This window comes from Scardinius erythrophthalmus (genome assembly GCF_964197995.2).
Source record: "Scardinius erythrophthalmus genome assembly, chromosome: 7".
Classification (NCBI taxonomy): domain Eukaryota; kingdom Metazoa; phylum Chordata; class Actinopteri; order Cypriniformes; family Leuciscidae; genus Scardinius; species Scardinius erythrophthalmus.
The window spans coordinates 16,966,373-16,989,246 of record NC_138227.1 but is presented as its reverse complement, the minus strand read 5'-3'; the positions used below and the strand labels follow the sequence as shown (position 1 = coordinate 16,989,246).

Here is a 22,874-nt window from a genome sequence, read left to right as displayed (position 1 = left end):
AAATGATTTAATTTTTTGTGTCTCTCATTGCTTTTTCATCTAGCGAGAAGGAATATTAAGTTATTTGCACTTGTCTTACTGTTGATGCTTTCAGGATATTACGGTGTCAGTATAAAAGAGGTCCCTGTTAGATTAGCAGAAAGTCCATTTGCAAGATAACCAGAAGTTGCAGACAGGCATTTAACTCTCTTTGAATAAGCAGACCCAAGAGTTTGCCAGGCTGAAATGGATCAGGTTGCAACCATTTGCTCTTTTACAGTGTTTGTTGGCAAAGTGGTGGGAAAAGCTCTTCTACACATACTGATGAGATGAAAACGAAACTGTTTGTAGAGATTAATCAGCTGTTATAAAACCAAGTGTCAACCGTAAACCATTCGAAGTACAAACTGACATTTTCTCCACGCTAATTTGGTCAAAAGTTCATTGGTTTTTCCCATGGGTGTTCAATGAACTGTCTAATGGCATTTTTTTTTAATTGATTAACAAATTATAAAAAAAAAAAACATTTGCAAACAGGTAATTTAAAAAAAGAAAAGAGTTGGCAAATGGATTAAGAAAAGCCAATGATTTAAAAAATAAATGCACTTTAAAGGTTGCATTAAAATGAGTTCTCAAGTATTATTTTATTGTTATATTTAATTCATTTTAAATGTTTAAATTTAAATGTTTAAGTTTTTTATTTTTCAATGTGCACATTTCTTTTTTAATAATAAATTGATCATCGATTCCTTCTTTTTATTTTTAAGTGCAGCTTTTAGTACTCCATAAACTCCCAAACTGTATCATCTAAACATTGTTCTGTTTGTTTAAGCAGAACTTAAGAACAACTGGGAAAACTGGTTGTTTGACTGGTGGCAGATAGAATGTGATTAAATATACCTCTACTTTGAAGAGTTTAAAATAAATATGTTGGACAGGTTAATAAACTGGCACATTGTTGAAAGATGTTGTTACGCATCGCATTTTGAAAGTAACATACTTTATTATGCGAGTTAAATTAAATGTAATACCTTTTAGGAAAAATATGGATTATACAGCTGTCATATTTCATGAATAGAGGTCAAATAAAACTAGTGCTTTGAGGCTATATGTAAAACCACTGCTGTAAGATTTCGTAACAGCTCTGTCAGTCTCCTAAAGTCTCCCAGTTGTACTAACATGCTGCTTGCCAAGCAGGCCTAAAAGACAGGGAGATTTACTGCCTTGTCATGGTGAATAAAAATATGACTGTACATTCAAGGTGAGGTCGTTTGAGGAATCACTGTTTGTACGTTACAAAAACAACCATTCCCAAATGAATATCAGTATGCCTCTTTTGCTTATGATGTGTATTTAAAAAAAGATATAATTCCTATAGCATATGGAAGTATTTTTCTTATGTTGAATGTCTTCTGCTTTTGGTTGTCTGTAATGTGACCTGTCTATAATGTTAAGTAAACTTGTTGTTTGCCAGTGATCCACAACTTGTTCCTCAGACAGGAAAATAAGTGGTGTTAGAGCTTTTTGTTCCTTTACATAAACAACTTTTTGTAGCTTCTCTTTTATGTCTGACAGGAGATATTGGAGTAGAACCCATTTGAGGATGTCATAGTCCTCATGCAGAAGTTTGAATTAAAGATGAGTTCTGTTCTTAGTGGAAAGAGAAGAGGGGGATGGACGTGAAAAGATGAGAGACATTTCTTTGTTCAGCAGATCAGATTGGGACACCGAAGCCAACAGTTTCAGTTTTCCTGCCGCTGTGGTCTAGCTCAGCTCGCTTCAACTCTTGTTTTTTTTGTATTTGAGGTTGTGTTTGTTTTCTCAAAGGCTGTAAGCTTTAAGTGCCAGAGACACACCTGCAGTGTTTTATAACAGTATACACAACAAACTCAAGGTTGTCAGATACAGATTCATGTTAGCTGATATTACAAATGCAGTATGACTCTGGTGGAAAATTACCCAGTGAGAGAACCAGAAACTGGTACACGTCTTTGAAAATCAGCTTTGAGTGAGTTGTGATGTGTTATGCCTTGACAGCTTGATTTGTACTGTGGAAACCTGGATGCTTGTCTGACCACAGCAAAATAAACTCCACTTAAAGCTAGTCAGCTACATTTCGATTAGTTGTTCATCATATTTTGCATTCACAGGCCAACCTGAACGATTCTCATAATCAGATGGTCGTCCACTGGGCTGGGGAGAAGAGCAACGTCATAGTAGCGTTAGCCAGAGACAGCGTTGGTGCCACTGATCCCAAGACCAGCTCCGTGAGTATACCATTTTTATCCTAGATCATTTAGAAAAGTTTCTTATCAAATGTTTGTTTTTTTGTTTTTTGTTTTTTACTTCCGACATATACAGTGGCTTGCGAAGTATTCAAACCTCTTAGTTTTTTTTCTTCACATTTTGTTTTATGTTGCTGCTGCCTTATGTTAAACTATTTTACCTTTTTTCACATTAATCTACACTCCATACACCATAATCCAAAGCAAAAAACAGATTTGTGATTACTTTGCAAATGTATTAAAAATAAAAAGCTGAAATAATAACATTGCATAAGTATTCATACCCTTTTCTGGGACATATTTCGCTTGAGAGCATTTCAATTTTGCTTGTAGATGTTACCACACTTTGAGTGGAGTTAACCTGTGGGAAGTTCAATTCAGTGGGTATGATTTCGAAAGGCACGCACCTCTCAGTAAAAGGTCTAACAGCTGAAAATGCATATAAGAACAAAAAACAAGCCATGAGGTCAAAGGAACTGCCCCTAGAGTTCAGAGACAGGATTGTATCAAGATCTAGGGAAGACTATGAAAAAATAATCTGCTGCATTGAAGGTTCACAGAAGCACGTAGCCTTCGTAATCCTTAATGGGAGTAGTTTGAAACAAACAGGACTCTTCCTAAAGCTTGCCTCCTTGCCAAACTGAGCAACTGATGGAGAAGGGCCTTGGTTAGAGTGGTGACCATTTGGGATGAACCGATATGAATATTTTGGGCGATACGGATAATTCTTTATTTTGAATGTCGATATATTGGCCGATAAATCTAAATTCTTATTTTTAGATTGAGAGACTGATTACAAAAACAAAAGTCTCACCATTGAAGGTGCATTGTGTAATATTTAGGAGGATCTGTTGACAGAAATGTAATATCATATACATAACTATGTTTTCAGTGGTGTATAAAGACCTTACATAATGAACCGTTATGTTTGTATTACCTTAGAATGAGCCATTTCTATCTACATACACCGTGGGTCCCCTTACATTGAAATAGCCATTTTGAAATGCATTAAAAATGAAAAAATATTGGCCGATATCGATATGGTGGCCGAAATATCATACATCCCTAGTGACCATGATGCTGATGGTTCTCTGGTTGAGCTTATATGGAGATGGGAGTAATTTACAGAAGGACAAACATCACTGCAACACTCCACCGATCTGGGCTTTGAGTACCCAGACTCAAGCCTCCCCTCAGTGAAGACACATGGAAACCCACTTGGAATTTGCAAAAAATCACGTCAAGTCAAGTCACCTTCATTTATATAGTGCTTTTAACAATATAGATTGTTTCAAAGCAGCTTTACAGTGATAATAGGAAATTACAATAACAGAGATTGTTTTGGCTTTACAGCAGCTCTAGAATAAAGTTACTGTCCAGCTAAAGTTAGTTTTGATTGATTGATTCACTTCCGTTGCAAAGATAATTAGTTATTAACTTAGGGGCCGCTAACACGACACCGTTCTAACAGAAAAAAACTCAACGCGCTCCGGCCCGCTCATCCGCACAAAACAGTTTCTGGTGGCTCGAGAACGCAAACCCTGAAATAGATTCCAAGGTGCAAGCCTTGAATTTTTTTTTATAAAAAGGTTATCTCTGCGCAAACCTCAAAAAGCATGTTTAGTCTATAGGTATACGCGTTTGAATATATATGTGTGCAGGCGTATAGTCCTTCTTTACAAACCAACCCTCAACAAACTACTTGTCTGTCCTTAAAAATCTATAATAAAGAATTAATTATCGCTTCCGCGTAGCCACGTGAACCGGAATTATCCTGACAGGGAAGGAGGCCTTCACAGGGGAGAGTCTAGTTGACACTTCAGGACTGCGTTGTCGTCGTGTCCAAGCGCAGGTCCTTCATCAGATCTGGATACGGTCTGGATCTGGCGGACTGCAGTAAACCTCGGGATAAACAGAGAGATTAATATTAGCGTAGACGCCATCAAGTACATCAGGATTTATGGGAAGTGTTCCCTTAAGGACTCTCTCAGACTGTGAGAAACAATATTCTCTGGTCTGATGAAAATTAAGGGGTTTGAATACTTTCGCAAGGCACTATATATATACTATATGGATATGCTGTAAAGGTACCAAGAATATCTACATGAGCCATACAGATGAAAGGCCTCCCTCTGTTCTTCAGTTCCCTTAAATCCTGCTGATGTAACTCACAGCCTAGAAAGACTGTTTTTGTGACCTTGAATGGTATTTTTCTATCTGCATGGCAATAATTGCGAAGTTTTCAATAATTGCAAAGCTTTTATGTAAAGTGTTATCTAATGGAAATGCGAGAACAAAAGTGGTGCAGTTATACTTTATGGGGTGTTGGAGCTGTTATCTGCTCATCTCTGAAGTGCTTTACAGGTGTTCTTTGTGGAAAAACAAGACAAAGAAAATTAAAGCAAAAAGAACTCCAAATGCAAACGAGTTTCTTGTATGATCTGAGATGATGGTTTATTTTTAAAAGATTAACTGCTACATTCTTTGAGCCAAATTCTAGCAGATTCACATGTGTCCTCTTTTGGAGAATACAATCCCAGAATGCACTGCAATGCAATCTGTGAAATTTTGCATCCAAGGTGGTGGACATGAATGAAATAAAATGAAATGATATTCACTTTATTGTCCTCGGAGGGAAATTTGTCATGGACTCATAAAACGTACATTCCCCTGCCAATTGTAAATGCATAAAAGAACAATAATGCCACCTAAACCATCTCACAATATAATTATAACAATCAAAATTTAACTAACATGCGCAAAAAGATGTTGATTATGAAGAAACAACAACCAATACTGACAAATATTGATAAACATAGTTGAGTCAAATTAAAATGGATTATTGTGCCCAAGAAAAATTTGATTATCAAACTGTAGGCTCAGCAACACTATCAAACTGAACTGGAATCAGTTGTAAGCAGAGTCTCACATTTCACACAAAGAACATTATTTTTGAGCTATATGAATTAAGTTATTTATTGGAAAATCAAGCTATTACCTTAGAAACATTCTAATATCAAACTTGGATTCAGTGCTAAATTAAGGAGCATTCATTTTTTTAATTGATATTTTTAGTTTAGCAACATGCTAATGCTAACATCAAACTATTGGATTCAGTTGTAAACAGTCTCTCATTTGTAGCTAACTTATAAAGCGATATTTTTGTGATATAAAAAGTTGCTTTCTAAGTACGTACCAAATTAGTTTCATATGAAAAGGTTTCATTTCAATTGCCATGTTGACTTAGAAGGCAGCAGCCAATGTAAACAGACAGTAAACGTCAAGGCAGCTTACTAGGTTTTGGACCAGAGCTACGATTTCTGCGGTGTATGTGGTTAAAATTTGATATTGTTTATTTAACAGGTGTACGTGTCCTATGACTATGGAACCACCTTCACCGACGTATCAGAGAAATTTCAAATGCCTGGGGACCAGGAGGGCAAGAAACAGGTCATCTCACAGTTTTACCACAGCCCTGCTGACAACAAACGAGTAAGTGTGTGAGAGACATTAGCTGGACTATCAGTGTGACATACTTGAGTTGTCTTGTCTTTGTGAGTTTAAGCCGCGGTCATACAAGACCGCTGTGACACAAACCGCTTCCTGGCCATCTGCAGCTGTGACCTTCCACCACTCCAATCGCATATACACCCACAGATGGTGTTATCCAAGAGAGCAACTCCAAGGGTTGGGTAAAAATACGAGCTGCATCCTTAGTCTTTGCCCTTGCCACCTACCGTAACTAACTGCTCCATTGAGACTTTACGGGGGTGCAAAGGCTCATGGGAGTTGGAGTGGGGAGCTGCAGATGTGGTAGAACCGCTGTGGGACTCTGCATTGCGTCTTTGCAGGGGCTGACGGCAGCAGACGGTGACCATTCATCTGGAGTCAATGATGTGGCTGGCACTGCAGCTGCCGCTTGCTCCTGCTGCACTGGATTGGATTGAAGCTAAAGCATTACTAGTGTAATTTGCAAAGCTTACAACTTCTTAGTAGCAAAACAGGGCTGTTTAATTACATTTTGAGTGACCAGAGTAACTTGCACCGTCGGTCCACTGTAGAAAAGAACTCTGAGTCTCGATGGGATAATTAAAAGAGATATTGGCTAGGTGCTTGTGCTGTTTGTTGTGGAATATTTTAATGCATTTAAAGTAATAATCCTGACGTAAAATCTCTGTAAATAACTGTAAATAATGAGCTGATAGTCCTTGAAGACATACTGGATGTTTGATTGATCTCTTTATAGTGGCTTTGACTTGCAAGTGTGATTGTATTTTCTAATGATTCACTATTGACTTATTATAACATGAATATTGATCTCAATTAATATAGTATTCACTTTATTTTATTAACTATTATTATATAATAATATTAATTAACACTAACATTATTTCTGTTTTTACTTTTTAGTTATTATTATAATATTGAATATAATTATGAATTATTATTTATCATTTGGCTTGTTGAGAAGAGGTGTGTTATTACTTCTCTAAGCTGTGTTGACTTGGCCTTGTGCTAAGCAACCACTCAGAACACTCTGGCATTGTGTCACTTATAGTCTGATGATGGTCACGGTTAATGCTGGAGATCCATATGCTCTACTTTCTCTTTCTTCTTTTTCCACCTTTTCTTTCATATTTCAGTAAAGCATTAGGTTTCTTTTTAAGTCGAGTGTTACTGTTTCAGTCCCAGTCCTCATTGCCTCTGAATCTGGAGAGAGAAAGTGCCCTGCTTCCATAACCAGGCCATGGAGAGGACAAAGTTTATAGGGAAGGCTCTTAAATGAAAGATCAAAGAGAAAGGAGGGAGATTAGAATGGCAGAAGTACATAATCTGAATAATTCATAATGTAAAAAATATGTTTTTTACTATATTTAAAATGCTTTGATGTTCTTGTGGTGCCAGTTGCCTGAAATAAATATCTATAAATTATAGATCTTCTGTTGTGTCATCAACCACTACAGAGGTTAAACACCACCCTAATGTTCCCTACCTGTATGATATGGAAAGCAAAAGAAGACATTTAGCAGAATGTAGAGGCTGCTCTTTTTCACACATGAATGTGGATGGTGATTTTTTTTAATGCCAAGTTATAAAAGGACAAAAAAGCATCATAAAAACAGTCTATATGAGTTGTGTACTCTAGGGCTTTAAGATATGCAGGCCCATATTCTGGTCATTTTACATTGCACATTTTTTTACATTGAGTCAAATGGACTACTTTTATTGTGCTTTTTGGAGCTCGCCATTATAAACCACCATCTACTTTCATTGTATGGAAAATAGATGCCATGCATCAATAAATTTTTTTTTGTAACATAATCCCCTGATTTCACAGACAAGGCTGTTTTAACTGAAAACAACTTGCACTGACATATCTTAAAATATGCCAGTTCCATTGTTTTGTCTCAAGATGCACACCAGTTATGTTTTTTTCTAAGGCATGTTTATAAAACCTACTAAATGTCCGGAGTGAACTAAGGCCCTGTCTTTGAAACCAGGCCTAGGTTGAGTATATGATGACAGTATTTTTTATTTTGGATGAACTATGCCTATAATTGTTTTGTTTTTGCTGAATTTACTTTTCTTTTGTTAAATGTAATTTCTGATTTTTCCCTTGCAGTACCTATTTACTGACACCACGAACGGTTACCTGTGGAACACCTTTGACTTTTGTAAAAGTGTTCAGGGTTTCTCCATCCTGTTCAAGCCCACAGACTTACTGCTGCACAGTAAGAGGCCTAACCTAGTCCTTGGTTATGACGGTTCTCACCCCAATAAACAGGTATGATCACCGATGCTTTCCTTCAGTACTGTGCTATTTTGTATATCTTGTGTCCAGTTTTAATAAGATGAATGGCACTGCCATTTAAGCCTAGAGCTATTTGTGGAGATTGCCCTTTTGAATGTTGCAATTTTGCACTAAGCAGCATATTTTGATTTGAGGAAATCAGCTGTAATTGTCATGTGAGAAGCTGGTTCATGACAAATGTTTAAAGTTATAACCGAAACTGCTGGCTCTTAAGGACTTCTCTTTCTGTTTTCTTTTTTTAATTTCCATTGGGCAGCTGTGGAAATCAGATGACTTTGGTGAGACGTGGGTGTTGATTCAGGAGCATGTGAAGTTCTACTTCTGGTAAGATCAAACACCTTGAGGGTGTTCTGAATGTGTCCATCACAAAATCTGTTTTTGGGTGTGATGTGTGTACCATCATTGACCAAAAGTAGTCATGCTACTAATTTAACTACATATTTCAGTGATTTAAAAAAAAAACATTAGCTTTTCTAGAAGAAAACTTATTTTTCCTGCAAGCAGCAGCAACAAAATGCTACATTGCTGTTTTTTGTCTCATCAAATTAAGGAAATAATCATGGTTAATCATGCTTGCCTTGAATTTCGATGCAATTTAACAAAATGGTTGGTTTGACAATTCATTCATTTTTAACGAACCAATTTAAAAAAACAATATACAGGGTGGGCCATTTATATGGATACACCGTAATAACATGGGGATGGTTGGTGATATTAAAGTCCTGTTTGTGGCACATTAGTATATGTGAGGGGGCAAACTCCTCAAAATGGGTGGTGACCATGACATATACTAATGTGCCACAAACAGGACTTTAATATCACCAACCATTCCCATGTTATTACGGTGTATCCATATAAATGGCCCACCCTGTACATTATTTTATTCCACCATGATTGTAGTAATATACAAAATGATATATATAGTATATATAGTAATATATATATATTAGGGCTGTCAAAAGATTAATCGCGATTAATCGCATCCAAAATAAAAGTTTGTGTTTACATAATATATGTGTGTGTACTGTGTACAATTATTTTGTATATATATATACACACACATGCATGTATATATTTAAGAAATATTTGCATACATATACTGTATATATTTATATATAATTTATATTATATATAAATATTTTTTTATATATATATAAATTACACATTTTTCTTAAATATATACAAGCATGTGTGTGTATTTATATATACAAATTTAATTATACACAGTACACACACATATATTATTTAAATACAAACTTTTATTTTGGATGCGATTAATCGCGATTAATCTTTTGACAGCCCTAATATATATATATATATATATATATATATGATATACACACACACACACACACACACACACACACACACACACACACACACACACACACACACACACACACACACACACACACACACACATACAGTAGTCAACATTTGAAGTCAAAGTTATACATGCATTTTGAACAATACATGTTCTTGTCTTAGGACAACTTTGATTCACTTTTCTGATCCACTTCAATTGTTGACTACTGTATGTGTGTGTGTGTATAGATAGATAGATAGATAGATAGATAGATACACATACACATACACATACACACAGATATATATATATATATATATATATATATATATTTGATATTTAGTATGAATTGAATGCTGTGAATAGCTTAAATGCAGTTATCTACTTATAAGGAAACACTTCAGTTTAAGGTCCAATTCTCACTATTAACTAGTTGCTTATTAACATGCATATTACTAGGATATTGGCTGTTTATTAGTACTTATAAAGCACATGTTAATGCCTTATTCTGCATGACCCTGCTCTACATCCCTAATTCTAACCAATTCCTACCCAATACCTAAATGTAACAACTACTAACTATTAATAATCAGTAATAAGGAGTTTGGGGAAAAGTCGTAATTAATAGTTAGTTAATAGTGAGAATCGGACCCTAATCTAAAGTGTGATCACTTATTATTAGTATCCTTTTTCAAGTATTAGCTTAAGTATACACTGATTTCTGAATGACACTGAAACCTGGAGTAATGGCCTTTGAGCGATTCATTTATGAGCAGCTTGTGGATTGACATACTGTACATACAGTTCTCTACATGCATGTGTGATCTGCTTTGATTCCCCTTTTGTCTGTGAGATATTCCAACCCACTGCGCAGATAGCATTTCATACATGGCTCATTACTCTGGTTTTGATTGCTGTCTTAAAGAACAGGGTGTGAGTTTGCAGCTCGTTGATATCCTAAGCAATCGAAATGGCAAATCCAGTTATTGCTTTCCACATTCTTCCATACAGGAATTTTGCAACAGTGTTTGTAATTTGAAGAGGGTTGAATGCTCTGTGCTGCCTCACTCAATTTACAGGTTTATGAAGGAATGTGAAACTCTTGCTTTGGATTGCAGCCAGCACTCAGTGTTTGCACAATCAGGCACTGGCATCGAAAGCAAGCAGCAAATAGAAATAACAGAGTGGCTCTTATTGCTATCCTGTTCCGTAAACATTATGCCATAGGATATGATCCGATCGGAAGACCGGAGCTAATTAGAATGTTATGACTCCAATTCATCACAGACGGGATTATCGTTTTTTTCTTTTTTACTTTAGCTCAAATTATGTCTGTAAGTGTCTCTGCCAGAACAAATTTGTTTTGCACAATATTGCAACAGAATAGTCGAAGATATATAAGGAAGTGGTCAGTGTTTTCAAGCATGTGGGCTGCCGTCCAGACAGACTGCTTGATTGCGAAATAGTCGGCTGTGGATGTTTCTCTGATGAGGCTCAGACTGCTGCCGTATGAATAATTGATTGTGTCTACCAGCCGTGACCCATTTCATCTGCTGGAATGGCAGTCAGTGACTGTGGAGACAACATCAGCGACCCTCTGCGATGGCCCTACACAAATGACTCGAGAGCTCAGAGACCGACTGCACCATCACTGCAGCGATAACCCTTCTGTTCTTTGCTCTGAGAGCTCTCTCAGACTGTGCCCGGCTTAGGATCGTCACATTTCAAACAGCTTCCCTTTTTCCGGTTTGACAGATGTTTTCTTTTCCTCAAGAGAGGGTCTTTAGAGAGGGTGATCAGGGAGTCAGAATCAAACCTGCGTCAGATGTTGGATATCTTTTAGGGATGCATGATATATCAGTTCCATATCGTTATTGCCTGATAATAAGAATTTTTTTAATGTAATTGTTCTTGCTCATTTACTTTTTTTAACATTTACTTGGTTATATTAATCTTTAAAAGCACTAAAATGTACACTGATAAATGTAATCTTTAGCAAATCTCAAAATGAATATCCAGGTTTTACACGGCACATTATAATGCTGTGATGCCTAAATTCAATTGTAGCATTTAAACTCTAATTTTAATTTTTTTTTAACATACAGTACTAAATTACAGTACCATTCAAAAGTTTGAAACATTAAAAATAAGAAGAAATGTTTCTTTACCAGCAAATCAGCATATCAGAATTTCTGAAGGATCTTGTGACACTGAACACTGGAGTAATGATTCTGAAAATCCAGCTTTACCATCACAGGACTAAATTACATTTTTCTTAGATTAAAATAGAAACCAGTCATTTTAAATTATATTTTTTCACTATTACAGTTTTACTGTATTTTTGATCAAACAAATGCACCCTTGAGCATAAGAGACATCTTTCAAAAACATCTCGCCAACTCCAATCTTTTGAAGGCTTGTGTTTTGTGTCAGTTATTAGCCTAATAATTGTTGGTTTATTGGTGTCGGCCAGAATTGTAATATTGCTGCATCATAATTAAACGTATACATTTCTAGCTTTGTAGCAGTCAGAAGGAATAAGGAAGTCCTGCCAAACAGCTTAACTACTGTTTTAAAGGTCAGCAAACAGACCTTCAGTTCAGTTTGTGTTTGTGTTTTTCTGGGTGTGAATTGTGTTGTTTGTTGACTGTATTCTCTGAGTTCTCAATTGGCTTTCAGTTTTAATCTAGACAAACCAAAGGCGGAGCTGCAGGGCTGGTTAAAAGAGCAGTAAGCCCCTGTTTTTATCCGTCTCTCACTCCGCTGTTCGACGTGCTAAACTCCCAGTTGTGAAATAGAAAGCAAGCAGGCGAGGTTTGTGTTTGTGTTCCCCTGCGAGATAATCCCTTTATCCTCTAGCTTGGTGATTTAAGAGCCAGTCTCAACAATCAGCACCCCTCTGTGTTTTCAAAGAGGAAGGGAAGTCAAGCTGCTGGTCAAGGGTGGAGAGAGATTCTCTCATCCATTTATCTGAAACTGCTGCCCATTCCTTCGTCTGTAGTCTTGATCTCCCACACTCACCCTGAATAATTTATCAGCAACATTGTGCAGAAAACAGGCAAGGAAAATTGGTTCAGTGTAAGTTGGTAGGTGTGAAGTTGCTTGAATTGTCTTGGCAAGTGGAAGTACCTATTGATCACGTATGATAAATGTAGCTGCATATGCACTGTACAGATTTTGCATTGTAGCACATTGCATGTCATTAGGAAACACAATACAAAACATGTTACTTTATTATTGTAATATTGTATATTATTTTTGAAGCAATGTTCAAATGTTTGCGGTCAGTAAGATTATTTAAATGCTTTTGAAAGAAGTCTTTAATGTTAGTAATTTTGCGAAATATTATTACAACCGTTTTCTATGCTAATATCATTTTTAAATATTATTTATTCCTGTGATGACAAATCTTATTTTTCAGCAGTCATTACTCCAGTCTTCAGTGGCACATGATCCTTCAGAATTCATTCTAATATGCTGATTTGGTGTTCAAGAAAGTGTAGTGTTTTATATTAAGACACGTTAATATGGAATTGGTTGCTCTCTGAAACCATTTAAACATAAAATGGAACATAAATGTATGCTTAACAAAACAAAAACATATGTCCAAAATATGAATGTCCAAGTATGTCTTTCTAATCCCCTAGGGGTGTAGAGCCACACGACAACCCCACCACAGTGTTTGTCCAGCGCCACGAGCCCCAGGGAGACTCCATCATCCTCAGCAGCACGGACTTCTTCGAGCAAAACCGCCAAGTTATCCTAGAGAAGGTGGACAGCTTCCAGTTACGGGACAAGTACATGTTTGCCACCACAACCAGGGTAAGGGTACATTCCGACCAGAACAGAGCCGCAAACGTTCGGAGGATAATTTGTAGCTTCATGCTTTTAAATAGCAAAAGAAGGGTAGAATAAGCAGCGCTGAGCTAGAGTTCAAAAACTGGAAATGTGGAGAGTGCCGAGAGTCAGATTCGTGCCAACTCCAGCTGAATGCCTCTCCTGTGAGTGTGAGTAAACACTCCTCTGAAGAGCTGGAGGAAGGATCCCGCTCAAGATGAACAGGCAGTGATAACAGGCTTATTTAAAGCCATGGAATCGGATAAGGAGGATTCCTGGTGTGTTTAGCCAACACTGAGCTTCTGCCCTATATGACAGAAGGGTAATTCAGACAGGTGACTCTCTAGTTATTAATCTGGGCTGGTAACCAAAAGGTTACTGGTTTGAATCCCACTGGGTCATTGTGCCCTCAAACATAATAATTGCCCCAGGAGGCACAACCTGTAATACATGTACTGTAAGTTGTTTTGTAAAAAAGCATCTGCTGATTATGTGTCTGTGAACAGCAGTTGTACGTAGACTGTTCCAGAAGGTAGGCGGTTTAGTTATGCTTCCTCCTAAGAGGCCAAATTTCGGCCAGATTCTAAGGCAGCATTGTTTGTATCCATCACAGCGAGAGCGAACCTAGAATGCACAGAATGCATCGCAACAAGCTCAATGAAAGAATAAATACAAGGCGGACAAGAGAAATGTTGATTTTAAATATTGACATTAAATATAAACGTGTATTTAATTCAAAAATAGTTCAGTGTAATTAAAAAGGGATGCATGTGCTATATATTTTATGCTTCTATTAGCAGCATGGTAACATCAAACTGCAATCATATTTTGCAGTTCTGATTTTCTTAGATTGTATATAGAGTGCTACAGGAAAGAGTCCTAAAACCTTAAGCTTTTTTTGCTCTTTCAGTTCCTTCGTCCTGAAGTCCATGTTTTTTTTTTGTTTTTTTTTTAATTGGTTTGTAAATCGCTCAAATTGAAAATTAGTGTCTGTGGTTAACATAAGCTCAAGATATTTGCATGTTTTATACGGTGTCTTGAAAAGGCAGTTGCTAACAAGTGGCTAAATGGGACTATTTAGGTTGTCAGGGAAATTAAAAGTCATCACTCTTCTACTCGCTAGTCCACTTTTACAGCCTCATTGTGTTTATAACTGCACTCTTGTAAACTATTCTAACTCAGACGTTCTAATTTAAAGATTATAAAGTTTAAAAGAGTAGTGGGAAAAGTAAAGGTGGTGTAGATTGTTTATATATTTATCATTTCACTTCTTCCTATTGTTAGACTTCAAAATTCATAAAAACTTTCTTTAATTGTGAAGATTATCTTTATGAGCAAACCATGTTAGAATCATAAACTTTTGTTGGTAAAAGAGATTATTTTCTGCTGTAGTCCAGTGGTCAACGGAAAAATCCTTTTGGCTTTTTGCCGAAGGAACCTAGGGTGATGCTACAGTAACTTCTAGGATTTCCTACAAAAATACATCAACCCTGCAACACTCTATTCATTGGAGCTTTAAAACCATGTACCTTGTTTAATTTTTATTTGTGCGTTTATATAATTCCTTTATATAATATTATATAAATTATAATTTATATTATATTATATAATATAATAATTAAGAATGTCATCTAAACAAGCAGAAACTCTGAAAATGTAAATCCTGCAGATTCACTCTCTCTGGACTATTTATTTATTTTTGTAATTTAGTTAAGGTAAACTCTAGCATTATTTCAGAATTTGTCATGAGCAGAAACAATGTATTGTGATGTTTTTTTGTATTGTAAGTCCAGCCCTGCAACACATCAGTCATCAGTCATAGAAACACTAAATAGTGTAAAAGCTGTATCTGTCAAACTCTTATTAGCATCACATCCAAGATGGGAACACAATACAGCTTAAAGTATTTGTTTTCAGTTAATATGCCTCCATAAAGTTTTGCATAGTTCCTGGTTTCTGAAACAATGACTGTCTAGACCTCATGTCTATGCTGACCGCAGCTAGTGTTATGTTTCAGTGTAGCGCTCACCCTTGAGTATATTCAGTGGTTAATCATTTCCACCCCACATCAGCTGGCATCTCACTAACCTCATCCCACACCAAACGTCTGACTGCCCAGAACTGGATGAGGCATCTGTCAGGTCACACATGGCACTGCCAGGTTGCGTTAAAGCAGAAGCAGACCCAAGTCACCCATTAAATTGGAAAGAAATGTGTAATTTATCTGCGGCCTCAGAAAGCCAGAGACTCCGTGGGAGTTTATGTTTATGAGCATTGCTGCGCGGATGGCACAACCGCGGCCCTGCCTGACAGCTCTGATCTATGTTCCGTTAATGAAGTTGTGGCTAGGTTTCCCTCGGTTGCTTCTAACCACTCATGCACCACTTGTATGTGTTCTGCTGCCCAGTGCCGCCATATGGTCCCGTCTTCAACACTGTGCCATACTAACGGCACCGAAAGAGTTTTATAATTGCTCCCATTGTTCTTGTTTTGTTGAAGTAAAGGGATGTCAAATGCATCAATGAAAATTCTGTCATCATTTACCTACCCTCATGTCCTTCCAATCCTATATGACATTCTTTCTGCCTTGGAACACAGAAGAAGATATAAACTGTTTTTGTCCAAAGTATAAAGTATAAAAGTTTGGTTTGGAACAGCATGATGGTGAGTAAATTGACAGAATTCAAATTTTAGGCTAAACTGTCCAAAGGCCATCTGACGCGAGACGAAAATACGAAAGGAGCAATATACACTCGCTTTCTGAGTGATTTTCCACAAAGGGCTGTGGGAAGTTTGCTCCCTGTGTTTTGGTGAGCCACATTTCAGTTTAATATTTTAACGGATTTGGATATTTCACTTGCTGAGTGGATGGATTTACAACAGGATAATTAGTGGTTTTCATGGTCAGACCATTCAACTCTTTGCAGTGCTCGTTGGTTGTCCACATAGCGCATTAAACAAAATTATCCTAAGGAGGTTTATGACAAGACAGACAAATAGTAAATAGGCCAGAGCAACAGCTCTTTGGAATTTGTCTGGCTGGGCAAGTTGTAAATATCTCTACTCTTGAGGAGAGAGAAAGTGACAGGCTTGTTGAGAGCCTTGGGTTGTTGATGCCTGTGTGTGGCCTGGCCCTGACCCTGCTGGCCAGACGTACCCCTAGAGCAACCCCCTCTCTCTTTCAGTCTCTCGCTCGCTCACTTACAGAACAAACACTTTCTTTCAATACTTAGAGGGTCTGCTTACAGAGACAGCATTTTAAGACATCACAAGCTGCCCCTGCTGGAAAAAAAAGCCGGTTTGTTGGGTCTAATTGGTTTAAACTTTAAAGGGTTAGTTCACCCAAAAATGAAAATTCTGTCATAAATTACTCACCCTCATGTCGTTCCAAAACCGTAAGACTTTAAGATCTTTTTGGTGAAATCTGAGAGCTTTCTGTCCCCCCATAGACAGCTATGCAAGAAACTTTGACGCTTCGAAAAGTTCATGTAAAACTAATCCATATGAATTGAGCGGTTTAGTCCAAATTTTCTGAACCTCATTGGTTCTTGCACAAGCTCAAACGTGCTGCATAACACAAGAGAATGAACCTCATTGGTTCTCTCACATCAAGCGAACGTGCTTGAGCTTCCATTTCCATTTGTGAGTTGATGAATGCTGAATAAAAGGCTAAATTCAGTCTGTTCATCATATAAAGTGATCAAGTCTCATCAGAAAATTTGGACTAAACTGCTCAATTCATGTGGATTAGTTTTACAATCTCTTTATGAACTTTTTGAAAAAGCTTCATTTGTGTTCCGATGATGAATGAAAGTCTCGCGGGTTTGGAAAGACAGAATTTGAATTTTTTCAACTAACCCTTTAAGATGAGAAAAATCTCTGGCAGAAGAAGAGGAAGAAATGTTTATATATATATTCAACCATCATTCAAGTGTTGATAAAGATTGATATAGTTAAAAACTGATTATTTTGCCCAATGTTTGTATGTTGTATGTATATTTTTTGTATCGAATTAGATTATCATTTTGTTAGCTTAGCGACATGCTAACACTAAACTTTATTTGAATCAATTGTGAGTTGCTGCTTGTGTAACGTTCTAAATTGCCATGTTAGTTAGGATGCTGTTTATGTAGATAGTAGGCAGTGAGGCCGTTCACTAGGTTTTGGACCATATCCAGTCTTGCCAGTCGGACGAAATTGATGTCAGTCTTTTTCTCCCTTTTTTCAGTCTTTTACCCTCTTCTCTTTCCGTCACTGTGTCTCTTTCTGACTCACTCTTTTGCTCACATTGTGTTGAGTCCCTCTATCTGCAGCCCGGCTAATAGGATTACCATAATGAATATCACAAGAGCCTTTGGCAGTGAGAAGCTTCTAAGACTAATTAAAGCCGTGGAAACCAAGGTCCTCTCATCTGAGGGATTTATCCATAATGTCATAGAAATCTTTAATAATAATTAAGTCTTTTCTCTTCTCACATCCTCACCTCCCTGTAGCCCTGCAAGCTGCTTTAGCGATAACCTGGTTTCAGGGTGTAATCTGAACTTTGATAAAGAAAGATGCTCATGGGAGAAGGATGGGAAGAGATTTTAAACACGATCTTGGCGTGTCAGTAGGCATTAAAGTGGTCTCAGTTTAATGCGTTTAATTAAAATACCATTCATAACAAAACTCTTATGAATGTAGATCTTTAACCACACGTTTCCATAAACATCCTGGCAGTAAGTGAATCAGATGTCAGTTTGATAACCGTTTTGATGGGTTCAATTAGACGCTTCAAATGAGGACTAATGGTGTAATACAGGAAGGGATAAATTTAGCTATGCTAAACAACCAAACCTAAAGTTTGTAAATTGGTTTGACTGATTCATTAAAAGAACCGACTCAAAATAGTAATTTATTCTTTGCACTGCCTATCTGTTTTTGCATGCTGCCAGCAAATACAACGTAATAGCAAGTTTTATTGTTTAGATTATCTTTTAATTGCAGACTGCAAACTCACAACTTGGACAAAATATTGTTTACTTTTTGCTGTGACACTATAGAATGCAGAACTTCCCACACTGTGTTCTTCAACATTTCTGCATCTACACATTCTCACTCATGCTTGAAAGTCTGATCTCTCTTCCAGACTAAGCGATGAGAGGGACTGCCAGCACAGTACGGCTGTTGTTCCAGAGATAAATGCTTTCTCCACAAAGAAGGCAAAGTGACTCCAAAGCCAAATATTCATTGGGCCGGATGTGCCAGAAACTATTCCATTCATGTTGCCATGTAAGAATAGAAGGCTTTTATAGGCGAATTTTTGCTGTCAAGTTTGTAGTCAGGGACACTTGGATGGCATGGCAGCAGAATGAGAGATGACAGTTTTCTCAGAGGAGCTGTTTGTGGATAACTGCCTGTAAATGCCTGATGATTCTGTAAGAGCTAAAATTGGAGGTTGGATCTAAGTGTCAGATGCAAATGGAAATTTGAGGGAAAATTTCTGACCTCTGACCACCTGACAGGATTGGTTAACAGCTCAATCACACAAAAACACTACAATCACCTGTGTAGCAACTCTGCACCTTCCTGGAAGGTGGCAGTTATGATGCTATCGAAATACAATTTATTTGCATATAATTTGCTTAAATTGTGGCAGTATGATGTGGTGTTTTTTTTTTTAAATGAATTTATATTATATTATATTATATTATATTATATTATATTATATTATATTATATTATATTATATTATATTATATTATATTATATTATATTATATTATATTATATTATAGAGGTGAGTAAAACTAGACAAAATTATAATTACCGTTAAAATTTCCATGTCTTATTTACGTTTTCCTAAAAATACCATAATATTTTATATAAGTATTATAATAAGATTCAGATAGTTTTAAATGTGTGATTTCCAGACTTCCAAAGTTGAAGACCAATGGAAATGGAAGTAAAAATTTTAATGGCAAATATAATTGTATAATTTTACTCTAAAACCTCAAATATTTAATCGGCTACAATTTTTTTATATATAAGAAGTTGTATAGTGTGTATATAATAAATGATGTATTTTCATATATAGCCAAAGTATACTACATATCATTTTTGTTATTTCATGTTTATGTTTAAATCTTTTTTATATAAAATATTCAGTAATTTATAAGCTAATCAATAATTTCTTTAATTTATTGGTTACACTATAACATGGGATTATTATGGTATTATGGTACTGTGTCCAGGTATTGGCATCTGGATCTGGTTGTTGCAGCTTTGTGATTTGATTGTTGTTATCACACACTTTGCTCTCTAGCTCTCCCGGCAACACGTCTGTTTTCAAGAGATCTCCCTCTCCTTTGCTCTCTAATGCCAGATTGTGTTTTGGCTCCTTCCACAACACTGCAGTCTGTTCCTGGAGACAGCCGTTAACAGCGAGATAAATCAATACCATGAATGGTGTGACTAAAAACGAGGCAGTGCGGAGAGCTGAGAAGGAAAACACTGAGCTTTTGTGCCTTTAAACAAGGAAGTGGTTAAACTTGTTATTCAGGATGATGGTGCTTATAAATACACTTTTATCTGACATCCTGTTGTTCTTACACTGACCCAGTAAATCCCTGGCCCTGTGTTTACCTGTTACTGCTTCCATCTTGCGATCAATTTTGGCCCTGCTGCAATATAATCAATATAATTTGCTTTTATTCCGATTACTGCCTTTATCACCTCTAATGGCGTCTTTGTTTACTTCTTTACTTCTTGTCTACACAGCAAGAAAACAATTGCTTTGAAATCTGGTCATTTTAAAGAAGCAGTTTTTGAAATTGCGTTTCAGTCTGAATGGCCTGATCAGAGTTTAAGTAGTTTTTTGTCATTTGAATTCACTCATTCACTATGTAGTGGATATTGAATGAAGGGTTTTGACTAAGTGGTTTCAGACATATCTTTTGTCTCACAGCTTTTGTTTGATTGTATGTAATCTATTTATTATAGAGAGTAATTTACAGCTTATTTTTCTGTGTTTGCGGGGCTGATGTAAGTAACTCTTACTCACCCATGGCTTGATTACAGTGACAGTACAAGGGAAAGACTGATTGAGCAGTCTGAACTTCAAAATTGATTGAAGCTTTGATTTCCTGAGGGGAGAGAGAGAAAGAAAAGACTTCAAGATGGGAAGAACGAGTGATAGTGCTCGTCCCTTCATGACGCATTGCTCATTTAAGACAATGCTAGACAGAGACATATCTAGGTTGCTGGGACACTGACTAGACTAGTGCTGCTAGCACCAGCTTTCCATCTCTTTTTATCTTTGGAAAACCAGCAGTTTTAGAAGTACAAATGAGTGACTGACAAATCCCCAGTAGTCCTTATTAAGTGATATCAGGTACAGGACCCTAGTGAATACAGTGCTGATGGGGCATATCCCTCCATGCTAATATTGTCTGCCATTCAGACCTCGTTTATAGTGAATATATGCCATGGTTTATGGTAGCTGATGGTGTTAGATTACCTTATAAAATATTTATGACTCTCTGCTGTTTAATTTTAATACAATTTATTGCAACATGTCCCCATTTTGTGTAGCATTGGAAAACAAACCATCTTGTTGCTGCATTTGAACTAGATATATAATGATAATCTGTTTAACCCAAAACAAATTTTTAACATGCAGATATTCTTCATACTTTTCTACTCGACCAATTAACGATATTCACTTGAATAGTAGATTTTTTCATTTATTGTTTGGATGTGTACTCAGTTTTTTTTTTATTTAATTTAATCATTCTAATGATTAAATCTTAATAATTTTTTTTAAATAATTGTATTTAATATTAAGTTTTATATATTACATTTTAAATGTTAAATATTAAAATTATACGTTTTAAATATTACATTTAAAAATGTATTTAAAAAAAAAGAACATTCAGTTACCAAAACATCTCTGCATAAATATAATGCTATAAACAGCAATTATTACATTTAGAATAAATATAGAGAATATAAAAAAATAATAATAAATTATTCAGTAAAATGTATGTTAATGTTATTAAATTAATAATAAAATATTAAAAATGCTTATTTTGTAGTTTATTGATCATATAGTTATTGTGTCATTAGATATCAATATTACATATAAATGTTACAATAAACTGTTTCAGTATAGGCCATAAAATATATTATTGATCAATCTCTGATTTGACAAATTGTAACGTGATCTTTATTTGGGATGGTTAATCTCATTGTTAATGTGTTTCCACAGACGTTGTTTGGGAGCCATGAGTCTCAGTCTGTCCAGCTGTGGGTTTCTTACAACCGGCAGCCAATGAGAGCAGCTCAGTTTAACACCCGCCACCCTATCACGGTGAGTGCCGTCAGCTTCGTTTAGTCTCGTGGAGATTTGTGGCCATGACTTTTAAAGCTTCATGTTTGTTTACCTGTCTTATGCGATTCCCTGCTCTCCACTCTCTGCCAGGAGTACTACATAGCAGATGCTTCTGAGGACCAGGTGTTCGTGTGTGTGAACCACAATAATAGTGTTACGCACCTGTACATCTCCGACACACAGGGCCTGTCCTTCTCTCTGTCCCTAGAGAATGTGTTGTACTTCAGCCCTGATGGCTCTGGGAGCAACACGCTTATCAGGTACAGTTGAACATCACAGTGTGTGTGCATTTGTTTGAGCTGCTAAACACTGCTTGTCCACAGACATGGTGACCATTAATGTGATTTACCCAAGAAGGACATTTGTTTGTTGGTCCTGGAACAACATTTCTGTTAAACAGTCATATCCCTAACCCTACTCCTAAATGCTAAATGCTTTGTATTGCCTTAGAGGTCAATGGTTTTGATCTCATTTTTAAAAATGTTATTTTACATTTACATAATGTTTCATTTAAAAAAAATGATTAGTATACTTATTTATTTAAAATAACAGTTTTTCCATGTTAATATACTTTAAAATGTAGTTTATTCCTTTGATGGCAAAGCCGAATTTTCAGCATCATTACTTTAATCTTCAGTGTCACATGATCCTTCCGAAATAATTAAAACATTCTGATTTGCTGCAGGGGTAAAACATGCTGATTTGCTGCTTAATATTTTTGATGAGTAGTAAGATCAAAAGAATAGCATTTATTTGAAATGTATGTAACATTATTTAAAAAAATGACTTTCACTTTTAATCAATTTAATGTATCCTTGCTAATTCAAAGTAATAATTCCTTCATACTGACCCACAGTTTTGAACGGTAGAGTAAATTTTAAATGAAAATGCTAAATAAATAATTACAAACTTTTAACAAAATAGCTAATATTGAAGACTTTCAGCTAAATTAAAGTTTTTCTACTTTTAGTGTCACTGCAGAAAAAGAAAAGAAAAAAGACCAACTGACTTCACTCTAACTGTACAATCTGACTATGGACTGTAGTGGCTAAATGCGTTCGAACAACCACAAAAGAACGCCTACTCTCCGCCTACTGACTTGATGTGTAAATATTATGGGAAGCACGCTAGCCAGACAGGATTTAAACTTTGTTGCCTGGAGACCCAAGTTTGGTTTGAAGACGAAAAATGTACCAAGCACAATGTTCTCTAACCATTCCTGATTTCTAACACGTATTCATCACGTTCAATGTAGTCTTGCGGCTTTCAGAGCTGAAACGAAAGCT

At 36.3% G+C, this 22,874-nt stretch overlaps 1 protein-coding gene across 1 annotated transcript in view; it reads left to right on the top strand.

The window, feature by feature from the left end:
* sorl1 (sortilin-related receptor, L(DLR class) A repeats containing) overlaps positions 1–22,874 on the top strand; it is a 56,944-nt gene that overhangs the window by 5,620 nt on the left and 28,450 nt on the right. The window contains exons 2-8 of the mRNA XM_081371356.1: positions 2,130–2,246; positions 5,628–5,756; positions 7,888–8,049; positions 8,333–8,400; positions 13,030–13,204; positions 21,466–21,567; positions 21,679–21,848. Coding sequence (XP_081227482.1) covers positions 2,130–2,246; positions 5,628–5,756; positions 7,888–8,049; positions 8,333–8,400; positions 13,030–13,204; positions 21,466–21,567; positions 21,679–21,848 — 923 coding nt within the window. The remainder of the gene's footprint in view (positions 1–2,129; positions 2,247–5,627; positions 5,757–7,887; positions 8,050–8,332; positions 8,401–13,029; positions 13,205–21,465; positions 21,568–21,678; positions 21,849–22,874) is intronic.